The following is a 20,859-nucleotide window of genomic DNA, read 5'->3' on the forward strand; positions in this document are numbered from 1 at the left end:
AATCCATAACCACTCTTGTCAGGGGTTCCTAACCAGTGGCTCTAGTTATACAGAGCTTCATATGAAGCAGCACTTTTTTCTTGCTGAAATTAACAGACAGGGTACAGAAGATCTTAGCCTTTGCCTTTTTCCGGGCTAACTCAAAACAGCTTCTATGTAGAAAAAGAGAACTGGCAAGAGACCATCCTGATGTAAAAGCTAGTTTTTCTGGCGTGCTGAAAATATTTTTGAATTGGCAACATAGCATAATGATTAGAAAATCACTTTACATGAATTGCAGCTAATTTCCAGCAGGTTCCCAGTGTGAGCCATTAATACCCAGAGGCTTAATCGTTGATGCATATAAGATGGATTAGGGCAACTCCAAAAAGCTGTTCAGTTTTTAAAGATACATATTCCAAAGCAGAGGCCTAAGTACCAGCTCACCTGTAGCTGGTGCATCAGAGCATGACCGGCTTTATACAACTGCACCAGAGGTTACTTTGTACTTAAGAGGATTAAGCATCCCTCGCTCCCAATTAAAATAGCTGTGACACAAAGTTAAGGAGTTCAAGGGACAAAGAAATTCCGGTTCTGCCCATATTTTAGCATTTTACAGAACACCGTGCAAACAGCAGAAAGAGATTTCCAGTAAACACGAGTCAAACCCAACATGGATGGACGATACCCTTGAGCTCGATTCACCATTTTGTGGAGCAAATGGTCACATCACGCAATCCACAAAGTGTGACGGTGGCAGTAAGAGGGAACACACTCCTCTGCTGAAAGCTCCAGAACTCTTTGGGCAGGAGAGAAACCTCCTTGGGTGGGAGCTGCTCTTACCTCGAACATACAGGTTGGCTGGGGCAGAATACCGGGTTCCTGCGCTGTTGGTTGCAACACATTCATATTTGCCTTGGTCCGACTCCTCGCTGTTCTCTATTTGCAGAGCTCCTGCACACAAACAAGATGACACAGACAATTCAGGTTATGGTAAACCTGGTAATTGAACAGACAACCTCCGAAAAGGAAGGCCGTGCCCCACGCTTTTTAAGTATCTTCCTGGATAAATATATTGTGATGTTGTTCCCTGGACCCACAGGGTACCAGCATACAGCCACAAGGTACCCAGTCTGCTGTTAGAAGCTTGTGAAATCAATTATTGTTATTCTGTTTTTAATGCACAGCTACTGATGCATTTCCAACCACCCCAACTGCTTGTTTTCATTGCTGCAATAAAGGAAGAAAACATACACATACACACATATTAATTACAGCTTAGTATAGGACTGCCATCTAATAAGAGGACCTTTAATAAGCCTTTAATCAAAACAGCCAAACACAAAGCCCACTAACTGTAGCTGTTTGTTTCTTATCTGATGCACATAAAGCCTAGGAAATGCTCAACAAATTGCTACCTCCTTGCAGAAGCTGGCAGAGTCCCATCTCCCCACCCCTCCTCCCAGCCAATATCCCCTTTTGAGAAGAAAACACTGCCTTTCGTCAGCTTTCTCTCTGCCAGTGATCTCCTTGTCCTTTCAGATTGGATTATACTTGATATAAAACGATTAGAAACTCAGTTTAAGACATCAGATAAAGACACCAACACAATACACCCATTTTTCCAGCATGGTGCTGGTACAACAGCCAGCCTCCCTTCATCCTAGCAGCTCCTCCAGCCTTGGGCCAGGAACATTTGCTTAGGCCAGCCTTCAGATTCCTCGGGACCTGATCCTACCCCTGAAATGGCAGACACACTCAGGGCGCATGAAATAATTGCAGTAATTGTCAGAGTACACAGTAGCAACTTACATGAGGAATCCGTGCAGTGACCATGATGGGTGATGACGTTTTGCAGATGACTGCAAAACTGATCGCACCAAACTCCCCTAGTGGGGCTCCATACACAGGCTGAAAGAGGGGGGTGAAGAGAAGGAAAGAAGCAGGACACTATGACAACAAGCTGGCATGGCAGGAGCCCATGGCCAGCGCTCTGCCTGCTTCCCCCAGACAGTATGGCAGCAATTAAAGGCCTCCAAGTGCCTGGAAGAAGGGAACTCTGCTCACAAGCCATATACCCAACTAAAAGAGAGCATTAACCCCTTTGCTTGTAAGGATTTGAACTCATTTCTGCCTGCCACGGTTCAAAATGACCACTGAGAGCAGCACGGAGAATAGCTGGAGAAATTGCCTTCCCCTTCTTGCTGGTTCAAGCTGCAGAGGTCAAACTCAGTTTTTCATATCATCAGAACAGAAGAAAAACTAATGTGAATCAACCACTGCCACCTACATTATTTAGAAGGATAAATTGAGACTGTAGCATAAGTCTATATGTCATCGGGAAAAATGAACTTCCCTGGGTTCTGCCATATAATAAAAATGATGTACAGAGCCCTCCCTATTGTTGCATTAGTGCTGGAAACGAGGCTTCAGCTAGACAGAGAAAGCCTGTTTGCAGGACCCTTTCCACCTACCATCAAAAGCAGCTGCCAGCTTCCCCCAGCCCTGGCACTCTCTGGACACCCACAGCCCAAAGCCTACAAAGCTCTCCTGCTTAATTCGGGGAGAACAGTGAATTTCTACATGTTGCCTGTGAAAAACATCTCCAAGCAGACAGAAGCATGACAGGCAGTGGAGCAGGAGCAAGCTTCCCAACACTGACAAGATACAGAGAATCAAGAGAATCTAGAAATGGAAAAGACCTATTAGGTTATCTTGTGCATCCCTGGGGGCCAGGGCAGCATTGCTCCCTGTTGTAAATGTACTTGTGTTCTGTCCAATCCCATTTTAAATGCGCCGAGTGATAGGTCTTTCACCACTTCCTCAAGGAATTCATGCCACAGACTGGTTATGCTCTCTGTCAGGATGATTTTCCTGGAGCTCACCACATATTATCCCCTTCCTAATTTCTGCTCATTACTATGGGCACACATGTGCTGCAGAGTTCATTTTCTGTGCCCACATCGGGCTGGCAGGAGCTGTACGCTGCAAAACAAAACAAACTTTAAAATCAAAACGCGGATGTCATCGCGCTGACCAGCAGGCTCCTTCTGGGAGAGGCTGCAGCTCTCATCCCTGGGCTGAAAGCAGCTTCAGGAGCGGGAGGCAGTGCCTGCCAAGAAAAGAGTAAGACCCTCAGGTAACTGCAGGCAGACACACCGAGCCGTAGGTCCCTTTCAGGTCCCTTTCAGCCATCGAATGCACATCACTGGTATTTATATCCTTTAAACATATGCGATCCTGTGATCACCATGCCTCTTAAATGCCAGTTAGTCATACTGTTCTTTGTCTCTAGGGACCTCAACAGCAGTGCTGGAGGGAGAAGAGCAAAACATAAAGAGGATGAAGAAAATGAAGACAGAGCTGAGTTACATGAAATTATTGCCTGTCAGCTCTGCAGCCAGAGCAGACTGCTTTCTGGAATCATACTGTAAACGTGTAACATATAACTGTCTACGAATGTTCAGGGACATCAGGCAAGGGATTCTGGCTTTGTGTTGGTACAGACTTCAAACTGTGGCATGTCAGGAGACAACCCAGAGAGCAGGAAGGAAACCTCTCAACTGAACCAGAAAAGAAGCAGTTAATGTGATAAATCATCATTAGACAAACATAAAGAGCCCTCAGCACAGCTAACAGCACAAAGGGGAAGAATCACAGCGCGCCGATGGCAGTCAGTGGGACTAAAGGGGTTGTTGTCTTGAAGAACAGACTACAGCTGAGTGATGGATACAGGAGAGCACAGTGTGTCTCAGGGTACAGAGATTTCTGAACGAAGTTAAGAAGCTCAGACATGGCTGGGATCAGCAAACTGGAGACGCTAAATGCATCTGAGCCCTGTGAAAAGTCTGCAAGTGTAAAATGCTGCAGGCTGGTCGTGTCATCCCTGAGAAGGGCAATAGCTTCACCTCTCACAGAATTCAAACCTAGGCTGGACAAGGCATGAGGATCCACAGACAAGGAAGAACCAAATCCTGAGCAGCTCCTGTCTCAGTAGTTCATGGAAGCTACATCCAAAGACCTTCAACAGTGTACGGAGATCTTTGATTTCAAGAATCGCAAAGGACTGGGGATGTAGAGACCTGATTTCTATTCCTAGCTCTGCCAGCATCTCATCTTACAGTCCTCTGTGCCTTTGCCAACCAGGGCTAGGCAGGCTGATTTACTTATATTCATTACTTGGGTTTTATGCTGTGCAAGTTGCTGAATAAGGTCTTGTTCACACAGGATGTCATTGCAGACTTCTCGTCTGGTCTCCTCGAGCGCTCGGGTGCCAGGTGCTTTCTCATTTGCCTGACATGCAGTTAGATAGCACAGCTCCAGCGGATGCACGAGGACCATCTACCATCGGGATGCACACAGGTATACAGAGAGCAGCAGAGAACAGAACAGCTTGTTAGAGAGCTTGTGGGGCTCTGGAGCAGTATGCACACATCAGAGCAAAACCTCTCCCTGCAGAGCAGCACCCAACCTCCGCAGCTCTCCAGCTGCAGCAGGGCCCAGCAGAAGAGGGGCAGCCATCCCTCATCGCACTGTCACCTCACGTCAGTCTCACTTGTGGCTCAGATCTGTTCCCGATAACACATCTCAGCTTATCAGAGAGCTGTCCGCTCCCGAGGAAAACCCCTGGCTGCTCTCCAGTGCCAGGGAAAATGGTGACAAGGCAGAGCTTCCTGGGGCTGAGGCAGGAGCAGGCTCTGTTGACTGACAACCATCCCTTGTAGGTCCTTTACTCCATGCTGCTATCTCTCTGCCAGTGCCAGTCTCCTCTCCCAGCTTTTTCTTTTGCTCTTTAAACTCGGGCACAGACAGCATCCCTATTTGCAGCTTTCTGAGATACTTATCTATTTAAATATACTTGTGCTCAGGCAGAGTCATTAGTTGCAATGACAGTGCTAAAAAGAAGCATTTAAAAAGTGCACTGCACAGAGCATGGGGAAGGCAGATCCTGATAAGGGCCACTTCTTGGCAGCGCTGGGTGCTGCTGCACCACGGAGGGCTTGTCACTCTCCTCTATGTGACAAAGCAAATGGAAAAGCTCCAAGCTGCCATATAAATTGATTTCTCTGAAATCCTGCTCCATAGCTCATCAAGAGCAGAACACAAACACCCAGAGAGCGCTGCATGGAGCAGAACATGGAAGCTCCGAGACACTGCTCTGCATCCATTGCAGTGGGAGCTCTGTCCTGGCAGCAGGAGCTGCTCTGTTACTCTAATGGGGTACTTGCTCAAGGACAATGAATGACCTTTTGCCCTGTTATAAAATTAGACATGGAATGAAAGGAGGCAGAGGAACCAGTCTGCTGTCACAGAAGCCCGTGTGATGCAGGTGTTAATGAAGACAGTGGTGCAACCAGGGCCCTTACCCTCAGGCAGATCGGAATAGGCACAACATGCCTGTCCTGCATGCTAGAGCACATGGCTATCTATCCCAAACTGACACTGGCTATCTTGCAGCAGCATTCTTAGCCACCCTTTCAGCCACTGCTCAGGGCTCCAATCCCTCTTCTGCTAAAAACTCCCTCCCACAGAACAACCCTCATAATAAAATCTAGGGAGCTGCAGAGCAGAGCCAGAGCCAAGGCCAGCTGAGACAAGAACTCTAAGTGTGAACACAGTGGGAAAAGGGACAATATGAGAGCCCTGACAGCCAAGGGGCTGCAGTGTGACACCCCGGCTACTGACCAAGACAACAAACATTTGCTTTGGGAGCTGTGAAAAGCTGAAGGACACCAAAACCACACAAGAGCCACTAATAATGGAAATAAGCATTTCCCATATTCATTTGTCGTCATTTGTAACAGCAGCACCTCCCAGCTGTTACAGAGGAATGAATGCACCACACCTCCACTAGCCATCAGCAGCACCAATTACATAACCAAACACACAACAGATGTATTTTTGTTGTCAGCGTTCATTATGTTCATTATGCCTGAGAGGCCGGTGATAGGCAGGCAAGGGGCCTGTTCTGGATGGCAATGCTGGTGAGAAATCGCTCTCCTGTGCTCCAGAGGCAGCTGCTGGTGGCACCTGACCACCGCCACTAAGCACGACTCGGGCAGAGGGAGGGAGAGAACCCAGTGAGCTCTGCAGCACATTGGTCTCCTTTTCAGACAGAGGAGATGCAGGATGCTCTGATCTCTCACCAGCAGGTAAAGGAGATCTCAGGGGACTCCGCATCAGAAGCAAAGCCACAGCACTGTCAAACACACAGTGTTACCTGTGTGTGTTTCTAAAGGGACATGAGTCAATCTGACAGCCAGAAACGTGGCACGACAAACCTTTCCAGCCCTATCCCACCCAACCGCCCCTCTGACACTGTCTGCTCCACAAACGTATCTTCTTGTTTTTAAATTGCTTTCTTTTTTTGTGTGTGTGCATGTCTAAAAAAGCTCAGGCAAAGGGAAAAATTCTTTCACATACCAAGTGCAATCAAATGTACAAACACATGCTCAAAAAGACAGCACAATTCTTTTAGCTTCCTCTAATCTCTCTGGATAGCTTTACGCTCCAGCTCTCAGGAAGGCATAGGAATACTGGAGCTGTATTTAGATCAGTTCGCTCGGGACTGGAAAGGTTTAGCTGCAGCTACACAGAAGGTGGTGCGAGTGTTTACCTGGCTTCTCAGACAGACAGCTTCTGACACCCAAGTGAGCTGATCTAAAGTTAATTCAGACAGACCTCTGCTATGCTGATGTCTGCTGGGAAGAAATACTCTTATGTACAGGAACCTCAGTATTTCCTGTGGTGACAGCAAAGTAACAAATAAATCTGACTGCAGAGGGATAATGCCTGAGATGATGGTATTTCTTTACCTCCTCATGTGCATCCGATCTAATGCCTGCTCAGTCCAGCACCCACCTGAAACACAACTGTGCACTGCTGTCTCACAGCCTGGGGCAGGAAAATGCAGCCAGGTTTCACACACGGTTGAGCGAGCTGAATTCCAGAGAAATGCTAGAAATGAACACCTTATTTTCTGCTTTGAAAATAAGAAAGGAGCATAACGTGCTTAAACGTGGAGCTGCTGATACCATCTGCGGGTTACCTTAAGCAGTCAGCTATTGCCTAACTGATGGGCGCCTGCCAGCTCCATGTCTTCCTGATGAACAAATAGGGGTTCCAAGATTTAATTACTACCTGGGGCAGTCCCTGAGGGGTAAAGACTTAAACTACAAACTGAGACTTATGAATTATAGATGGCGGCTCCTCCCATTTCGGGGAAGCCAGAGATGTCTCGGACAAAAAGGACCAAATAAGTGCTGTGAAGATCAAACAAGATGGTTAGAAAAATCTCCCACAGTTTGGTGAGGAGTGCATGGAAGACGTTCGTAGGTCATCCCCTTGCTAACCCCGTGCTGCTCCACGCAAGTGGGTCCTCTGCTGCTGCGGCTCAAAGGCCTGGGTATCACTTGATCCTCCCAAAGGCTCTGCACACACGGCTCCCAGAGACGCAGTCACAGCAGTCATCAAATCAAAGCGAATCTGCCCTCCCACCCTCAACATCATTACCAAAAGGGTTCGTTAAGAGTCATTAGTTCACCCTTCCTTTCAGACCAAATGAATGGATTCCAAAGCATCCAACTTACCTTAATGAGGAACAAGAGTGCAGCTGGGTATAGAACATGGCAGAACAGTCACTTCTACACAGACACAACCTCACCATCACAAAAGCACTTTCATCTAATCTGTCGTTATCTTTAGAAATTCAATGACCTCCGTTTTAAATAAAAGGCATTAGGCTGACAGAAATCCTCTGGGAGAAGCCAGAGAGCAGCAAGTGGCTTCTGTTTGCTCTCACAGAAATGTCATCTTTGACATTCAAACAGGACACATATATTTTAAATAATGTCAAGAACATTCTCAAAATACCTCATCAGGACTCAAACGGAGGTGGGAAGGGAAGGTGGGGGGGGGTGGGGAAGTTATGTTTCATGAGATGGATGGTTCCGTTTCACAGAGATGCGCTCGGTTCCCAAGCATGGAGCATCCACGCGGTTCTGGTGCTGAGTCACTAATGTCATCAGACAGGGCGAGAGCGCGGGGAGGCACCAGGACGGCCGCGCTGCATGCAGGCTGGCAGCGGGGAGCACTCGGCTACTTAGCATTCCGTCTGTCATTTCGGTTTAGGATTTGCAATAGGAATAGGAGATGAAGAAATAGTTTAAGGAGATTGTAACAGCACAGCTGTCAATCGTGAGCGTTCCAAAGGGAGGAATGACAGATATGTAAGCCCATTCAAAGCAAAATAAGGTTTGCAGTCTTTTTGCCTGACCCAGATTTACTACAGAGGCAACTTAATGCAAATACGCATCAAACGGCAATTCACATTTGCTCTAAAATCACTTAACGGGAGCTGAAAACATTAACCCCCAGCAACAGAACCAGCTCCAGAGTCAGATTATTAACTTCCAGCGGTGATTCAGGGAAAAGGGGGAGGAGAGGAGAAAAGGGGAGAACTGAACGAATGAGGTTGTGTCAGTTTGTAGTGGTAGTCACTCTGTCGAGAAATCCAGGGGTCAGTCAACAGGGGTAACCAAACTCACAAGAGAACTCAGGAGGGCCTCAGCACGTAGCGCTGATTAACACACTGACGTTAATCTGAAGGGACAGCTTTGAGTGTTTAGCCTAGAAAAGACAACACTCCAATTGGAAAGTCATTACTGGTGGACACAGACTTTGAAAACTAGCCAGGGACCATGCACACTGGGCTGTCAAACCATAGGTGGGTTTAATTAATGAAGGCTTAAAGCAGCCAGATATGCTTCCGATTCATTTATTTAACCAAATTTTTGCGCTACAAAGCACCGCTGGCATTTCTGCTCTAAAAGGGAGGTTTGGGGCAGCACTTCCCCACTCTGCTGCCACACGTGGAAGGCAAACATGGGCAATGCAAACAACATCCCAGAGCCAGATTTGCTCAAACTTTCAACAACTGATCTCCTTCTGATTACAGTTTCTTGCCTGTCAGCAGCAGCAGAAGAGAATTTGTTCTCTTGTGAAAATGTTACCTACTCACACCAAAGCAATTCATGTAACACAGCCCCCTCCCAGGAGACAGGAACCCCAGAGGCCACGACTGTTCAGGGAGCTCAGAGCCTTGCAGGAGCTGCAGGAGATGCCAACCCTCCCACGGCAGAGGCTAGGGACCTTTTTCCAGTTTGCAAACTTTCCATTGAATAACCCCCTTTCAACAGTGCAAAATCGCAATGGATGAGTCTACGAGAAGTCACGCTAAAAACCAACCAAAATAAACACACTAGTGGGAGAGTGCGGATGAGTGAGAGCGCTGGCGGAGTTAGGGCTGAGAGTAAAGCTGGAGATGAGCAACACTGGAGGAGAAGGGACAAGGCAGACAGGAGATGGAGTGACGTGACAACTGGAGGCACATTTCAGCATTCTTACCTCTGATCGGTGTACCACCTGGTGAGGTAATTTGAATGCAAATAAGATTAGAGAGAAGCATTAGTACAAAGAGGAAAGGAAGAAAATTATAACTAAAAAAGCAGAAAGTTTTTTTCAAGCTAGAATTTGTATTAGCGCGATAGGAATAAACAAAAAAGAAACTGATGTGCAGTAAAAGTCAGAGTGACACTCTCGGGGGGTTAGTAAAGCTCATCGCTTCCAGGATTGCAGCACCCAGCCTTGCATCTCACCACTGCTGCCACTGGGGACACGGCGCGGGCTGAGCTGCCGCTGCCGGCTGGCCTCAGTGCTGGCATTCACCCCACCAGTGCTCAAGCAGTTGAGATGGAGGACACGTCGGGAGGATGATGCGGTGCCCCTTCATTCCTTACAGAACAAGGAGTGCGTGGCCTGGGGCTGTGTGACGCGAGTGCTGTGCAGGAGGGGTGGCAAGCGCATGGTGGCGGGCACTAGGTGCAGTTTCGCTGTTAGAATGACCAGTGGGACAAAATCTGCTTGCTTAAAGAAATTAAACTTGGGAGACAGTGTAACAAATCAGTTTCGAGCTATTCTCCGCATTTGCCTAAACCGTGCATTGGGTCCCCTGCGGCACAGAAATCGGTGTCATGCAGAATTAACTTTACACAGAGAAGTATTTCTAAACGAAGTGGTTTCTGGTAACGTAAGATCGGCACGCTAGCCAGATCTCTGTCGTTCCTGCCTGATTTGGATGCTGGCTGGAGGAAGGAATCCCACCCTCTTTATAAGGCACCGGAGATAATTTTACATGCTGTAATGAAAAGTATCTTATAAGGAGGGCTTCTCTGGGACTGAGGTTCAGTTATCCTATTGCAGTGATCTGTGAAGGTTTGTTTCTGAGGTCAATGTGTTTAGCAAGTGGAAGACCCACTGGTCAGTGTCTTGAGTTCAGTGCACGATCAATAATGATGCATGATTCACAGGGAGATGCTCCAGCTGGGCAAATTGGCAGGGAACCCTTCTACTCCCCACTTTTGTCCCCTTGGTCTTATTTTGCACATATGAAGGCTGTTAGTATAAGGGAGAGATTCATGCAGATCGAATCCATAGGCAGTTCATGGTATGTGTTGGTTTTATGCAGATTTGTAAGATCTGAATACCAAGCACTTACCAAAGAAAACTGAGGAGTTTAAACAGACAGAAAAACAGGGTTAAACAGGACACAGTGTGTCAGATCATGTTCAGTGTATTGATTAATAAATACCAGTATGCATACAAGAGTGTCGTGTATCTCAGATTTACAGCTCATTCCATTATCCACAACAATGATCACCCAATGGAAAGAAAGACAGAAAAGAATTTCTGTAAATACAAAGAAGCATATTTTAAGCATGTTTAACTTGCCTCTTAAAAAGTAATTACAATATTTATACTTATTCTCTGTCTTTCCTAACTACCCTCCCTTTAGGCAGAGTCCTTTTTCTAAGCAGGAGCAGCAATTCAAACCACTCATTTTAGCATTTTCCTCTGCCAAGATGACATTACCCCATCTTAACTTTATGTCTAGTTATATTTTCTGACACATTCTATCCACACATCACTGAAGCATCAGGAAAGATCCTGCAGTCACTGAAGCTGTGGGTAATCTCTCCCTTACAATAATAAATCTGCTGCTTATTTATCTATCTTAGTAACTATCACTGCCCTTGATGGCCTTATAGCCAGAGATACTTGCACAGAAAAGCACAGCCGTGGAAAATGGGGTTATTTCTCTTCGCCTGTTTGGAAAGTTTGCCAAGGGTTATTTCTGTTCTGTTTGGTCTAGGGCCTCCCTCCACCCCCTTCTATCATTCTCAGAATTAAGAAAAGCATCACCACAGTGTGTCACTTCCCACGGGAACTGTGCAGTGACTTTGAGCATGAGCCCAAGGGGCAGAAAACAGGACTTCCTTCTCTCTCATCTGGCAGAAATAGGGTTTGTTGTTCTCTCCTAGAACTGAAAAGATTTGCAGCAAATCTTTAGATCTACTCCCTGCAGAGGCTAAACCCTTCCTCTAATATGCAACTGTCTACACAGAGCTTTAGGAGCAACTGCATACTTGAAGCAGATTCCCTAACATGCAAGTATGACCAGCTCGTTTTTCCTGCATTAAGTCTCAGTCCTCCCAGTCTCAGAATGTAAGCCAATCCTTGTGGGAGCAGCAGAGAGGCACACCATATTCAGCACACTGTTTGTTCTGGGTCTCTCTCACCTCTGCAAAGTTAAGATGCTCAGCCTTAACAGTCTGCTCAGAGGACACAGTTGGGGCAATGAACAAGGTTTCCCTGTTGATCTCTAAATTTCCTCTTCTAGAAGGAATCAAAGTTCCTGTTCTCCCTTCACATATGCCATCATATGACAACCCATCTCTAACTACTGTCCTTTCAGGCTGTCTCTCACAAGGACCGAATCTCAGCACGTAGGCCACACAGTGCCTGCCAAGCCTGTCAAGTGACAGAGGTGCCATCACATGAACCATTATTGAAGCCGCCTTGTGATCATGAAGTTACTTTATACAAAGGGCACCTCAAGATCAAACCTTAAAGCCTAGGGTGGTTGGAGGGCATATGGTGTGAGTAACACCTCATACAATCACTTCAGCAGGAATAAATGCTGACCCTGATGTACTGGAAGTGAGCAGCCAAGCAGCCAAAGCAAGGAAAAACATAGGATGATGTTGGAAAATTCCCTGGGATTATTTGTATCAGTATTTCCTAGCGTGGAGGAGGCTTTGCTGGAGAAAGTACTTCACTTTGCTGACATCAACTCTTCCCAGACAAATCATTTCGTTATAGGAAACTATTTTATCTCTATCAAAAAAATCAAAGCAACGTCAAAGACAGAAATCAAAGCTCTTGCTGGCCACAACTAGGCATTACGGTAATGCAAACGTGAATCTCGACTGCAATGGCAAGACTGTGTGAATCACACTGCTGCTGTGTGGGCCTCAGACAACAAGACCTAGATGTGCAGTACAGGTTCTTCAAGCACATAACACTTCAACTATCAAATGCTTGGCCATGCAATTGTTTCAACCTTTATCCTGTCAGTCCATTCTCTGAGTGAGCATCCATCCTGTTTGGGTTTCCCGATCTTTTCTTGGATAATACTACCCAATCTCCATTCTTTTGGGCAATTCTTATACTCATTGTCTTACATTGTTGCTTATCTCTTGTTTGGACTTGAAGTTGTATCTTGCCAGGTGTTGAATGCCTTTTGCTGGGGTCTGAATGCCGGCTATCAACAGTGAAGCAGGATAGAGCAGTCACCATCCACGCTGCCATTTCACAGGCACCACCTCTTTTTGCAGGTTCGCTGTGTATGTTGGGTATGTTTCTGGTTTCCACGTAAGTAGTGCTTCTTCCCATGGGAACAAGACTAAAATGAAAATGCTTGCTGGAAACTACAAGCATAAATGCAGTGAGATGATCTGGTGAGCAGCTTCCCACTGCTTCTTCGTTAGAAGCACCCACACTTTCCCAGACAGTGAATGAAGTCACCTGCAGAGCCCTCTCTGATACTTCACTGGCAGTTAATTGCCTGAAAGCCACACTAGGGTCTAGAGCACGGTTCTGTAACTCAGTTAATTGACGGTGATTAAAAAAGAATGATGCTTGTTGTAACATCAAATTCTCTAATAGATGCAAGATGGCAATGCTCCCTGAATTTCTGCACATGGCAAAGACATCTTCTTGTTAACGGTCAAGATGTCTGTTTATTCTCATCGGACAGTTTGTTCAGAAGCTTTCTGAAGAACGAGGTGGAAGAACAATTCAAGCACGAAACTCGCTGGAAGTATTCTAGAGTTTTGTGAGTGTGAACACCACCACAGTTGCTTTGAAGTCTTTAGGAGCTTGTGATCCAAGAACCTTTATGGAATAGCTGTGAAGCCTCAGTACAATCTGGTCTATGTTGAAACAGTTTCTGCTACATCATGCACTAATTTTAAAACATGGTTGGAGGTGCAGTACTGACCCATATGGGCCAGAACCCTCATATGGGCATTATTTGCTACTACAGTCCCCTGATCGTTTTAAAATCAGTTCAGCCAAACAGGTTTTAAAATGAACTGGTGTGCCGGGGAGGTTTCCCAGCCCAGAGCTGGCCTCAGATTTTGTGTCAGTGGCTGAGAAGCAATGACCAAAGCTAAGCACCCTTGGCAAGAACAGGGAGTTGTCCTGAGTCACTGCATTTGCAGAAAAGCAGCTTCTCAACAAGAGGTGGGAAGTACTAACAAGATGAGCAAGGGAGAATTTTGCTACAACCAGCATGAGTCAGAGACACTGCCTTTGCCTTGATCTGTGATAACAGAGATGAAAATCTGTGTTTATTTGTGTTCTCATCTCTAGAGCAATTACCTGAACACGTACTGGCAAAACAATCCAAGAGGTGGACTCAGAATGAATTAAGCATTATACTGGAGGAAAGATCTATGTACTGGGCTGGGGGGAAAGAGGAAAAAGCCTTCTAAATATAAAAAGTTATGTTAACTACCAGGAGGTTTAATAAGGAAAATGCATATATGCAAATATAATTGCAATTAGGAAATAAGGATAGCAGGGCACAGGGCAGACATAAGTTGCATATTTGCTCCTGACAGACACCATTATTCTAGGGTCAAAAGAGCCTAAGATGACAGATTGGTTGCTTTAAACCTCAGACTGTAGTAACTTGACCTGAGACAAACACACCTCTAGAAAGTGATGTTCAGGGCCCACTCGGGCAATGATCCGACTGCATGTGAGTTCAGAGATTGGCCTGAAGCCCTCAGAGCACTGCATGCCCATACTGCTTTGAGTCTCAGGAGACAGCACCTCTCCCAGGTTTCTTTAGCTGTTTATTCCACACGAGAAGCCTGAAGAAAAATCATTCCTCAACTCTGACTTAGTGTCTATAGCAGCTTTGACCTTTATGACCCTTATTCAGGACATCTGAATAATAACATGTTATGTACTGGGTGAAGGTCAGGCACCCTATATATGCAATACTGAGCTGACACTGTGCTGTAACTATTTTAACTATATTACATCTGTCTAAGTTTTATTGGGCTTTAATTAAATGAAATTAAATGAGCGTATATTTAGATTGAGACAGTATAAACTGACATTCCTGCAGATATGCCAGGCTGGCTCTAAGATATGATCTTAATGGAGCAGAGACTTTGCAAACTATTAAACTCTCTCATATAATGAGGTATCTATTTAAATTCTTTTCTTTGAAAAATAATTCTGCCCTACTATGGTGTAGGGCTGGAAAGCTCAATTAGCATCCTGCAGAATGCATCAGAGACTGCCCGACCCATCACACTTCTCACACAGAGAGAGACTGCTGCCATGTAAGTGGGGCTCAGGCACTTTGAGGGGCAGTCCCTGCTTTGTATCGGCCAGAAGCACAGGAAGGAGCCACAGATGCTAGCAGGGGTTGAAGCTCTGGGACATGAGAAGTGGTAAACTTCCTGCTCCCCACTCACGCTGCGGCAGAGCCAGAGCCCTGGTGAATCCTGGTATCTAATCACCAGCTTCACTCATATCTAGAATTCTCTTGCACTGAACTGTGGAAACCTCCCTTACTACATTAGAGAGCTAATCAATTCCTTTTGCAAGTCTGTGAATGTGTGCTGCTCATTGATTTCTAAAAGGTTCCCTTGACACATCCCTTGGTAATTACTGTGTCTTCAGCAAGCAGCCAGCTCTAGAGTTTGAATCCCAGGTGAAATATTCAATTGAGATGTTGCTGAAGAAGAGCGAATAGGAAGCAAAACTTGGACACAGTGACGGAGTTTACTGGTTTGTTTTCAAACTTTCTATCTCACTAAACTTGTGAAGCAGTTGGTAGAGAGGCAGCCAAGTGCTTGTGAAAAAGAGGATGAAGAACATACAGCAAGTGCATCAGGAGCTGCCTTGCTGCTCATTTATGGCAATTTCTGATGCTGATTTAGTCAGCTATGAAGTGAAACACATCCATGTGTACTTTCCTTTTGCTGCTTCCTAAAGCTTCTCGGAATAATTAACAAGTGTGATATTTTCTTTCAGCACAATCAGATCAAGATTAAACCATGTTGTGGGGGAGATAAGCTAAAGGTCACTGGCAAATTTCATAAGCCATAAATGCATTAGTATAATTAGAGCTCACTGGTACATCAAGGTGGGATCAGGAGTGTCAGGCTGGGTTCTATTTTTGATGAGAGTGATGTCTCATTACCCACTCCCCCAAGTAAAATCCTACTTCTTATTATCCAAGCATCATCAGATTTATGCAGAGGACTCCTGCTATGGGGAAATGTGTCAAGACATTCACCTTGCTAGGAGGAAGATAGTGTTGCCCTGGCAGCAGCACTCATAACAAATGGTTTTTGAGTGCCCAGAGACACATCACGGCCAGGCAAGACATTCTGTCTCTTATTTAAGCACGAGATCTTTCCAGAATGAAGCCAATTCAGCTCTGGTCCTTCTGCACTTTCAGCAGGATACCGTGGACTTTTTTTCCCCAGGCTAAAGCTGCTATATGATGATGTTATGCATTGTTAAATATCTTCTGCAATTCACGCCAGGGAGCTGCTTTTCATCAAGTGAACAGAGTCATGTTTTATTTTCTTTAATTCTCTAATGGGCTTTACAGTCCTGAGAGACTGAACAGCACAGTGGAAAAACAAGAGTTTCTCACTAAAATGAGTGCATTCCAAGCCACCCAGAAGAACTAAACATCTGTATTTCTAAAGCTAGTATTCAGCTTATCAAATAGCAAACAAGAAATTGTGTATTTCAAAACTGCATCCACCTTCCTTTGAAATCCATTGGATTGCTGCTTCTTAGATTTTCCTTATTCTTGTAGTGTCACATAGCAAGACTGATAAAGATCTCAACAGCAAACGGAGCATTGTCTTGCAGAGTGTCTCTGTAAGGAGTGAAGTAGTACATGACCACTGATTGTAAAACTTCAACCACCATCTCATTACACTGATCTGCACTGTGCAAGGGTTGCTGAGACCTGCTGAGCTGGCAGCAAAATGACTGAGTCTAGCAAGGATCTGTGGCAATGTCAAGTTGGTCTACAGAAGAAGGAATCCGGCTGATGTTCCAAAACGAATGTCCATGCCCATCTCTTATAACAAGCCACAATATCCTGGCAGACAGGATCAGCTCCAAACTTGGTCTTATGTTGTAAAAGAAGCAACCTCTCATCAAACTGACAGTTAAGTTTAGAATTGTATTTCAGCATCACAAAGAAAAATAATAGCATCAAGAGCAAAGGCAGGAAGAGTGTAGTTGCTGAGATGCTTACTTGCTTTGCTGCCTTACCCGAGCGGAGCTGCTTGATTCTCCCATTGCTAGTTGCAGTGTCAACAGGCAGGAAGTCCTTGAACCAGGAGATTTCAGGATCGGGGTTACCACTGGCAGCACAGAGCATCGTGGCTGTGCGGGCCTTCTCCACCACCTTCAGCTGTGGGCCCATATCAATGGTTGGGAAGCCAGCTGGGAGGTGGTCTTCTGCAAGAGGAAGAAAAAGCAGAGGTTAAACAGAAATGTTCTGGCATAGCAATGGGAAGCAGTTGTAGTGACAGCGCTACCATTGCACAGCATCTGTGCCCCTGCTGGAAAACAGCAGCTAGACTTCCCTACTGAGAAGGTTTTCAAGCCCTTAAAGCACATTAGGCTCTATAATGAGCATTCATTATACCAATAGAAGCTTCCACTAAATTTAACTCCATTTAAATCAATTGCCTTGGGAAACATCTATAATTTTCATTGATACGTAAGCTCATCTATTGTTGTTAATAATTCTGTAAAAGCAGGTATTTGCCTTTCTGTAGGAGGACCCAGTCGAAGATAACAGACAAATGCAATGCCAAATAGTTTGAGGCATCTTGAAAAGCAACAGCTAAAAAATAAAACCCCTTAGAATGGTCCAGAGAGGCCCATTTTCTCTTTTTTTTGACTAGGAACATTCTGTCACACTAGTAGGATAGACTGTAAATCTCTTCCTCGTGCCCTCAAATCTGATTCAGAAGGCTTTTAGAAACTAATGAATGTTAAACTAATGGGCCACGCTCTGCTCCAAAGCTGCCATGCCAAGGCTGCACCGTGGCAAGCTCCTGGTGCATTTTGAGAGCTGCAGACAACAACGAAGATGTGTGACAAATGGCCAGTGCACACTCTGGCTCATCTTACAGAAATACCATAAAATGAAGCACCGCCGTAACTGCTACATCATTCATAGAGCAGGTATGAAAACAGTTAATTGGGTTTGCTGCTGCAGAGCATGCTCAGGTAAGGCTGGGTTGAATACATTAGGCAGCCTTCACTGATAAGCCAAGGCATGCTCCAACATCCTTGTTCAATAGCAGCTGCAGAACTGAGCTCATTTACTCATACTATACCGAGATGTACTGTACTCTGCTAAGCCTGAACTGCAATCAAAAGGACATACTTTCACAGAAAAAAAAAAAAAAAAAAAGAAGAACTCAAAGAACATTAAGAAGCTTTTAAAGCACCAGAAACTCAATTATTTTCAGTAAGTTTCTTCTTTTTCTCATTTTAAGGGAACTTAGGCAAACCTTCCTCCCTTGCAAATCCAATTCTGTGAGGCTCCCAACTCATTGCAGTGTTTAAACAAACAAGATCTCAGCACTTCCCAAAGTCCCAGAAGAGCCTGAGCGTGCTGCAGTCCTATTTCTCCTGCTACCATCACACACGTCAACCTGCATCCCCTCACTTCTACCTGTTCTACTACACCAGCAGCACAAACACAGCTATGTTAGCTAATTCCTCCCTAAGACCTCAGGAGAATTCCCGAGACCCTTGACTTGCTCGTACACCAAGACTGCAACAGAATGCGACATCTGCTGTAAACAAAACATTGCCCTGGAATATTTTTTTTCTGTGTGCTTGAGAGTGGCTATGAGACATCGAGGTCTTTTACAGGAAAGAAAAAAAAGAAGTTCCTGATGCTTATTTAGAGCACAAACCGTATTTTTTCTCTCAGACAGGCCTCCCTAGAAACCTCTGTCATCATGAGCATACATAAAAGGAATATTTTTATTATTATTATTATTATTATTATTATTATTATTATTAAATGAAAGTTACCAGCAGAAACTAATTCTTTTTTAATTTGCTCTCCATTGATTTTCAAAGACAAAAGACACATAGAGCTGGAATGACACCAGAGCTAGCATTCAATAGCAAGCAACAGAAGCACTCGATGCGGAGCAATCACAATGCATTCTCCTACACGGCTGAAAAGAAACAAAAGAAGGGCACACACAGAAGCACGGTCTGGTACGGAGTGGAAAGCAAAGGAAGATACGTAAGAGAAGAGTGACATTCCTTTGGATCAAGGCCATGTTTGCATAAAGTACAACACCTCTCTATTTATGACATTGGGAGCAGATGTTTATTCTGGGGAGGCTGAAACCCTGAAGTGATCTAATCTAATCGCCATGCTTCGTATTTGCAGTGCTAGTTTGTTCAAGATTTTACATGGAATGCACTAAACTAAGTCTCACCTCGTTAACTTTGTCCAAAGTCCGTGCAGAGGGTTAGCAAACAGCTATGGCAAATCTAAAGTCAGTATTTGTGCAAGAAATCTCTTCCCATCTGCACTGATCCTTTGTCCACAGAAACGAGAGAGGGCAGAAAATCCTTTCCAGCATCTGATCCATGGGACGTGGCCTGCCAGCAGCACTGCAGCTTCACTAGGAATGAGCCGCAGACCAGCAGCAATGCATGAGAGATGTCCCCTTGTCCCAACACTACAGGTGATGATAGGAGCTCAGAACTGCTCCTGCCATGCCTTCCCCTCCAGCAAAATGTCTAATGCAGGGCTAATTATGAGGCTCAGTCATGCCTCGGCTCCTCTCAGCCCTCGCTAGCTGTGCTGACTTGTCTGCACACGGAGCCCGTCAGTAATAGCTATCTATCCTCCTGCTCACGTCAGTATGTGGGCACTCTTATTCTAGAAAATGCATCTGCCAGCACCTGGTTTTATTCAAGGACAGCTAGTATGCTTTGAATACACATTAAAACATTAACTTTCAAATGCAGATTATCTAGACAGCGGTTCTTCTTTATGGGATTTGGATACTGTCAGAAGGGATGTATCTCAGGTAGGCATTAGGTTAGAGCAAGCAAAATCCAGGCACAAGCAGGAGTTTTTCAGGCACTGCAAGCTCTAATTCCCTCCTTAAGAGCACAGCAGCAGAAGCAGGAATGACAGAGAGGAAAACAAGAAGAGAAGAGAGGGAGACAACAAGAAAGAAACGAGTGGATTTTGCGATTGCAAAGTGAAACTTGGAAAAGGCACAGCCAGGCTGAGGTCTTGCTAGCAGCAGTCACCAAGGAGCCAGGAATGTCCCTCTGGCATCTAGCGTGACAGCATGTGCAGAGGATATCTCATGCTCACTCGACAGCTCGCCTTGCTAATCTCCTTGCCGAGGTGACAGAAATCTAACCCCCTGCTCTCACAGCTCTTTTGTGCCACAGATTTCCCTTCTTTAAGGGGGAAGAGAAGGTAAGAAATCTTTCCCACAGCCCCAGACTGCAGCTGAAATCTCCATTACAGACGCCGCAATTACGTAGCACATTTATGGGCTCGCCGGATAAACACCTTTCTCAAGGCTGCTGCTGGGAGACACAACCACAGGGCCTCCTTATTTCCTGTATCATTCCAACCATCAGCTGAGGATAAGGACACTGCAGCTACTGAAGTGTATGTCTTTTGAGAAGCATGGGTCAGCCACAGCATGTAATGGTGCAGCAGCTGCTTACAAGAGAGGCCTGCAGGAGAGCCCATGGCGAACACAGCTGTTGAGAGCTGAATCCTGCAGGATTACCCCCGGGATCTTGCTCAAAAACTTGTAATCTCTTAGAGAAGAGGAGAACTGGGTGTGAGGTTCCTACTAATGCAAACCCTGTATGGCACTCCTTGGTCTTGCATCCGTGCAGCTGTGTTTTGCAGGTCATACTGTGACTTAGCACCTGCAAAATCTTTCCCCCCCTCCTACTGTGAATTTCCTTTGTGCCAACATAATTCACAGAAACGGTATTTTAGAAAAGATAGTGAAAACTGTAAACACATTTATGGGTGTTATTTGTCATATTCCTCTTTGCACAAAAGCCAGGCCTGTTAGTATCATAAGTCCAATTGTTCAGACTGCTGAGGGAGAGGAAAAAAAATGATACCCAATATAATTTGGAAATAGCAAAAAGCAACTTTTCTTATACGTTATAGCCACAGCTGTAAGGTGAATTCTCTTACAATCTATCAAAAGCCATTGCCCCATTGGAAGGGGTGTTCTCAACTCATTTCTGGTGAGATATTGGGCCTTACCTGCTCACAGGGCTGGAAATTGCTTTTCTAGCCCACTGGCTTCTGCGAGTTAGTGTCAGCTGAGGAACTTCCAGCCAAACATCGCTTTTAGGGTAGGAATAATTAAAGTGTAACACAGCTCTGTTTTC

The 20,859-nt window shown here is 45.3% G+C and overlaps 1 protein-coding gene across 1 annotated transcript in view; it reads right to left on the minus strand.

Moving 5' to 3' along the window:
* The window catches only part of PTPRF (protein tyrosine phosphatase receptor type F), a gene marked incomplete at its 3' end in the record, with an annotated part of 217,628 nt that overhangs the window by 75,360 nt on the left and 121,409 nt on the right, over nucleotides 1-20,859 (minus strand). Inside the window, exons 4-5 of the mRNA XM_079535358.1 lie at nucleotides 16,702-16,890; nucleotides 823-933 (exon numbers count right to left, since the gene is read on the minus strand). Coding sequence (XP_079391484.1) covers nucleotides 823-933; nucleotides 16,702-16,890 — 300 coding nt within the window. The remainder of the gene's footprint in view (nucleotides 1-822; nucleotides 934-16,701; nucleotides 16,891-20,859) is intronic.

This window comes from Tetrao urogallus (assembly GCF_951394365.1).
Source record: "Tetrao urogallus genome assembly, chromosome: 5".
Classification (NCBI taxonomy): Eukaryota; Metazoa; Chordata; class Aves; order Galliformes; family Phasianidae; genus Tetrao; species Tetrao urogallus.